Source organism: Aptenodytes forsteri, unplaced genomic scaffold (genome assembly GCF_000699145.1).
Source record: "Aptenodytes forsteri isolate BGI_AS27 unplaced genomic scaffold, ASM69914v1 Scaffold3, whole genome shotgun sequence".
Taxonomy (NCBI): domain Eukaryota; kingdom Metazoa; phylum Chordata; class Aves; order Sphenisciformes; family Spheniscidae; genus Aptenodytes; species Aptenodytes forsteri.
In genome coordinates, this window is record NW_008795283.1 from 3,151,105 (window position 1) to 3,158,231 (window position 7,127).

General features: G+C 37.9%; 1 protein-coding gene across 1 annotated transcript in view; it reads right to left on the minus strand.

Moving 5' to 3' along the window:
• Nucleotides 1–7,127, minus strand: part of RAD51B (RAD51 paralog B) — a 421,765-nt gene that overhangs the window by 408,485 nt on the left and 6,153 nt on the right. Inside the window, exon 4 of the mRNA XM_009279297.1 lies at nt 5,441–5,557. Within this exon, the coding sequence (XP_009277572.1) occupies nt 5,441–5,557 (117 nt within the window). The remainder of the gene's footprint in view (nt 1–5,440; nt 5,558–7,127) is intronic.

A 7,127-nucleotide genomic window follows, 5' to 3' on the forward strand; every position in this document is an offset into this window, starting at 1 on the left:
CAGGACCTGGCACTTGGCCTTGTTGAACCTCATACAATTGGTCTGGGCCCATCGATCCAGCCTGTCCAGGTCCCTCTGCAGAGCCTTCCTACCCTCAAGCAGATCAACGCTCCCGCCCAAGTTGGTGTCGTCTGCAAACTTACTGAGGGTGCACTCAATCCCCTCATCCAGATCATTGATAAAGATATTGAACAAGACTGGCCCCAAAACTGAGCCCTGGGAAACACCGCTCGTGACTGGCCAACTGGATTGAACTCCATTCACCACAACTCTCTGGGCCCGGCCGTCCAGCCCAGTTTTTTACCCAGCGCAGAGTACACCTGTCTAAGCCATGAGCCACCAGCTCATCTAGGAGAATGCTGTGGGAGACAGTGTCAAAGGCCTTACTGAAGTCCAGGTAGACCACAATCATATCATATCATATCATATCACACATATCATATCAACAATAGCTGCCACATTTTAATATGAACCCAAAGCATATATAAAAATTGCAGAGGCAATACACATTCCTTAGACTGTGATAGCCAAGGAATCTCACCAGCTGTTTCTAGTTAAAAAGAAGACTTGAAATGAATGAGGGAGGGGCATCAATCCAGTTGTTAAATTAAAATGTTTGGACAACTGTGAGGAGACCTCATTAAAATGTTTGTAGTTTCGGCCTTGCCTGGGAGGTGCATTGGATTCAACATTTATTTCAGTGGCTGATGCAGGAGCTAATTCAGCAGAGATGCTTTAAAAACATCTGAGGATATGAGCATCATATCAGAGAAAGACAGGGAATCTTGCAGTATGAGCTAGTACAAGGAAGCGAGCCAATGGAGCAAGAGAGAATTTCTATTCCCAAAGACAATAATACTTCACCTTTTATCAGCATTCCTTTAAAGGGCATTAAAATGGGATTTTAAATAATCCACAGTGAACAATTTTAAAGAACTACCACATTTTATTGTAGTTATCACTGGTTCAGCAAGTGTTTTGAACAATACAATCTTAGTTAAAAAAAACTAAAATTCCTCTAAAATAATTTAAATCTAATGTCTGCAAAAAGTCTGCTTAGTTTGTTTTACTCTAAATTCGCTCTGGAAAAAAAATCAAGTCTACCCAGATAGAAATGTGAAGACTACAACAGTTTTTAATTTATCTCTGCCTAATAAAATATACTTTTATTTTTCAATAAGCTATATCTTATTTTCTCTGGCACATCTGTAGGGTTTGGATGAAGTCACAAGGAGCTAATTCTTCTTCAGCTACCAGGGCATTAAACTCTTCAATATTCACAAAGTCATTACTTTAATTTTTCCTCAGAGAAGTTGGCCAAAAGCTCTGACATCTGACCACAACATTTCAGCTATGATTTAATTTCCAACTTAAAACCTAATAGCGGTTTGGGAAAAAATGGGCTGAGACAGTGTAATGCAAATCAAATCCCTCTGGCACTCAAAAAGCAAGCAGCTTTGGCTGTAGAAGATACCACCACAAGTGTTAACCCTGTGGCTCATGTACTCAAATTCCAAGTTTCCAACCACCCTCACTGCTGGGTAAAGTTACAGGAAGACAACGATTTAGCCACACCAGTCAGGAAGTAAATGCTGCACACACCATACTTTTGAAGTTAACTTCTCTCAGACTTAGAATATCTGCCTAATAACAAAAATACCGAAGGGCAATCTGCTGGTCAAGCTAAGCTCCAGTATGTTGCAAAAGAGCAAATTAAAATTATTAAGTTCCAAAATCACTTGAATCCAAAAAGAACATGACCTGAAAGTGTTCGCAAGCTGCAGTACAGCATCAAAGCAGCAGCAGCAGACGCTTGATAGCTTTCTACTAAAATTTCATCTAACAATCATGCTGAAGAACACTTGCAGTGCTGCCAACCTTTGAAACTATTTCAGGTCTCATGACTCTTGCAAAAGTGCTTTTAAAAATCTCCAGAACCAGGCTTTAAATGAGAAACTCAGTTTCTGCATAGTTAATTGTTCTCTGCCTTTACGTTTGCTGAGAAACCCCTAATACGTGCCCTAATCGCTTTTCACATTCAGTACCTAAAAGACAAATAAAAAGCAATACACTTTTTTTTTTTTGACACCTCTAATCTCTTAAGTTAGTCATCTAATTTCTGGGGTCTGCCTAGTTCTCTCTATAATATTTCTGATTAAATAGTTATTATGCATCAGTATTGTCAATCCGGCATGAGGGTGCAACCAAGACCAAGCTACTGGTGGGAGGACGTAGTGCTTGCAGTTCTGGTCTCATCCACTAGATGTCTTGTACAGACTTCAACATCTCAGTCACTTAGTGAGACCACCTATTGAAGATAACTGCGTTAGGCAGGTCTCTGTATTTTTAACCAAAATATGTTAGAATACAAAAAACTTAACATTCAAAAGTTTTTTTCAGAAGAAAACTTAAAGTGCAACACCTTTCCTGGCACAGTGCTTTTCATTTACAATCAGATAAAAGTTCAGCCTATCTTTGAGTATATTCATTTCCCCCAGCTACCTTTAAATACATTGATACATACGGGGTATGACCATTCTTAAAATAGAGTTTAGCAAGAGTTTCCCAGACTTTCTCATATCTAAAGAGATGTTTTAAGGAAACACTGAAAAAAATAAATTTAAAAATTGAGTATTGTGATAATCAACCAAGCTGAGAAGTATTACAAAATACATAGCTCTGGAAAATTAATCATTTGCATTTACTTCCTGAAGAGCATTATTTTATACTATCTCAGGAGAATGGTATTTGACATCCATGTTTTGAGATCAACTACTTGCAGAACTTCCTTTCAAATAAAAAAAAAAAAACAAACCTAAAAAAAACCCAAACAAACCAAAACTTAGAAGTCAAAGGTTAGCTAAACTTCAGTAAAACTCCCAGTATGTCAACCACTGCTTTTCCAGGATCTCCCTGTGGAGCAATGCCAAGAACATGGCAATCAGCAAGCTTAAAGTCTATCAGTGCTCCAGAGCCATTCTATCTGGTCTTCAGGCAAGAACATGTCACATAGACTGCACTGATAGCTGATTGATAGCTATGCTTAGGATTAAGAAAAAAGACAAATATTCACAACCTTGTTATCAGCAGCCTTGTAAATTAATTGTGTGGCTCTTCTGACCCAAAAGGATCACATCCACTTATTTTTTTAATTAGGAAAAAAGTATTCCAGGATCCTTTAATGCAAACTTTTACACTCTGGCTATCTTTTACTCAAAATTGCCAAGCCACAGGAAGGAGGGCAAAATAGACTGGGTTATCTGGGTTGACCTATAGAAGGGTGACATCCTTGTTTTGGGCACCACTCAAGCCAGTCACAGGCTCAAGGACAAGTTGGCATATCACAGAAAAGACACATCTCTATTCTACTTCTTTCTCCCACCTGTGCAGCAGTGGCTCTACATTTCAACTAAAGAAGGACAGTTCAGAAGTTTAAGCAGCGTAAGCATGTGAACAGCCATTCTCTGCCTCCACTGAGGAAAAGTTAGTGGACCAGATGGAAATCCTGGAAAGCCAGATCCTAGCCGCAAGCGAGCATCATTTCTTTTCAAACACAGGCTGTGTTATTTCGTCAGTTGACTTCATGAACAATAATCCAAAAGAAAAGGAGTCAAACTACACCTAGTGCGGCCACTGCTTTGCTGATAAAAATATTTTTAGGAACCAAAAACTCATCTCCTGCTAAAGGCACTATCCTCACCAGCAGCATAGTTACAATCTCAGGATCTCTGCATATCCCACTGCTACTTAAAAGAACAGCTCTTTCTTCTTCAATGAAACAGAATTTAGCAAGTCTTTTCTCCAAGAATTTAAAGACTTGCAGTATTCATCTTAAGATTAAGTTCTTCCAATCCAATTTTCTTATACTAAATTGGTAACAAAGCTAGGCCTAAATATGAAGAAAATATTAATTCTGACAGATCAACATAAGTTCATGGATGCGTTCTTAAACATTTTTATGAAGACCTGAATGGTGTATATTCCTGTACATCGTACACAAAAAGAAATACTCAGAATCTTTAAAAAGTAATATACCCTCATTACATAACAGTTTACTAGAGCAGAAACTGTTCTAGTCTAAAATCAGTGTTGCTTAAACACTAATATGTTTTAAGTCACTATCAGATTTCATAAGGGATTTCTATCTGAGATCAAAACCAATGTAGTTTGATTATAGGGTGTGGAAAAAATGTATTTTCCTCATAGTAAGATTTTCATAACTTCTCACTTCTACTCCTCTACTGTGGCAAATTGCCACAGCAGACAAAGAAAAGCACTTGGTAAGAACTGTTAAAGTGTTCAAGGAACAAAATGGTTTTAACCTGTCTAAATTCAGAGCATAGGGCACACAATATATATTTTTCCACTCATTTCAAGTGCACAGCTGAGTTCAGAACTTTACTTTAAAAGGCAGGTGTGGCCACATTGCATAAAACCAATGTCCATCTAGCTCTGGACTCTGTCTCTACCAAGGGCCTACAACAGATGGCTAGGGGAATAACATAAGAACAGGGCACACGTATATTGATACTCCCTCCAATATATACATTTCTCCATCTCCAAATTCCTAAGCCAGAGATTGAGTATTACAAAAATACAAAGATGCAATGAGTCCTATGAGCATCTACACAAATCCTGTCTTTCCAGATTATAGAACCTATGCAAGTTATTATCACTTTCTGTGAGGCCATAGAGAAATACAGGTACTAGAAGATGAAGTGCTCCCTTGTTCTTAAAAGAAAATTCTAAGCAAAAAAGTAGCATTGCATCCAAAGTCCAGAGAGTGACAGAGTTACAGACAGACAGATAGATACGCAATTTGTAGTGCTGCAATGTATGAGCATATAATACAGGCCTTAATTACAGTCTTCTTTAAAAAGAACACGTTACATATTTATTGCATAAATTAGTTACGTTTATATATAAAAGCTCTGTAAAGTCATTCTCATGCCTATATGCTTCACACTTTTGTCCTAATTGCTTATTGTACCTTCATAAAAACTAATCACTTGGTAAAGTCAGAGTGAGTCAGTATTAAAAGGACAGACTCCTGATTCAGTACCTTGTGTTCTAACTACAAAACCACACTGCAACTTTCCCACTGGAAAATCCAGCCAACAATTCTCCCAAATTTCCTGGGAAAATTTTCACTTTTTTAAAGGAAAATAGGGTCATCAAATTTTTTAATTCTTTCATTTTCTTACTTACCTGACATGCTGGGGGGAAAAAAAAAAAAACACCAAAAAAGTGCAGCTTCTACCAATTAAAAAAAAAAACCACCAAAAAAGTGCAGCTTCTACCAATTAAAAAAAGCACTTCTCATGCAAAATTTTTTTTTTTTTGCGTTCAAAGCACCTGACACAAGACAGTCCAACCTATCTGTGACTTTTGACTTCTAGGTGTGATGTGCAACTGCAGTAAAATATATTAAACAAGTTACCTCTGTGAGGGATCCACAGGGCACTCCACCATGCAAGACTTTATCCAAACTATGCAGTGTGGTGGATAAAAAGGCTGAAGAGGGATTGGCAGACTTCCTCAGTTTCATTTCATAAGCCTACAGAAGGAGAGAAAAAAGCAAAAGAAAACAAACACACAAATCAGAAAATACTTTTTCTTTTTTAATGGAAATAGCAAACTTCTCGCATTTGCTTTCATCAACCCGGAATGACTTAACACTTGCCAATGAGCAAACTATTCCTATCTTCAACTATAGTCCTCTTCTTAGCTCATCACCCTTCCTCGCATTTATATCCCATTTATAGCTTACAGAGTAAATTTAAAAGTTTGTTGTATCTCCCTCACCACAATATTAAATAATAAGCCTTTAATAACGATGTGTCAAAGGTTTTCTCTGCTCCTATTCAACAAGGCTTGCTTTCAACCCATAAAACTCCAACTTTTAAATAAGTAAACACTGTATGTATGGTTAATGACCAATGCAGAACACTCACATGAAACCTAAAACCAAGAACTCCCTGGCCAACGTTCGCTACCAATTTGAAACCACCTGGGTTGAAGGAAAGGTTTGCTAAAGATTCCCAAGTCTTTGAACAAGCCAGGGCTGATCCTGTAGCCATTCATAATTTCCCACTTTTGTGAGGAAGACTAGTCAGGAAGACAGGACAGGTACAAAACTGAGAACAGTTGAATTCCTAGTTCCTCCACTGAGGAGAGGAACTGGCCCAAGATCAGAATTCTAGTTCATAAGAATTATTTTCATTTGGAGAATCAATTTAAACCGGACAAAGAAGAAATAACAAAATGGAAATGCTGATCTGGAAACACCAAAACATGATGTTTCCAAAAGAAACAGGTCTCGCTCACACCTTGCAGACATCTGCTAAAACTGACACATTCCTCAACCACCGAGCATCCTGAACATCAGAATTTTGATTTTTAAAAGGAACAGTCCAAGGTCTAAAGGTTGTTGCTCTAGTTATAGTTAAGAGTTTCCAGAGGTTTCAGACTCCTGGCCCAATGACAAAGATTCTCAAAGTCCTGTCACAGCATACTGCCATAACCTGCCATGACTGACCACTCCAGAAAACCTGATTTCTCTATGCCCGAGAGAAATGCAGGCATCAGATTTATCCCAGTCTTAAGATAGTCTGCTGGGAGTATGGTGTACTATGGAAGAACCTCCACAGGGAATCATTGATAACTAAGCAAATAACCACACCATTGAATCCTAGATGTTTTAGTCCATACTTGTTGGGCCAACAAGTGAGCATTTTTTGCTGAAGCTCATCAGAAAAATTTCCAGCTAGTTCTACCAGCAGGCTAAGATACGATAGCTTGTTCCTTCCTTTTTTTATGCTACAGTTCTTCCCTATGTTATGACAGGTAGCGTATTAAAATAATATTTTAAATTCATTCAGACCTTCTCTGTTCTTCAGTTCTACTGAGGACAAATACAAAAAATAGCTTTCAAGACACAGAACAGGCCAATACAAAAAGCAATTAATTTTACCTCACTCTAAAATTTTACCCAGTGATTTCTGTATTTAACACACTGTACTGGTTTTGGCTGGGATAGAGTTAATTTTCTTCCTAGTAGCTGGTATAGTGCTGTGGTTTGGATTTAGGATGAGAATAATGTTGATAACACACCGATGTTTTAGTTG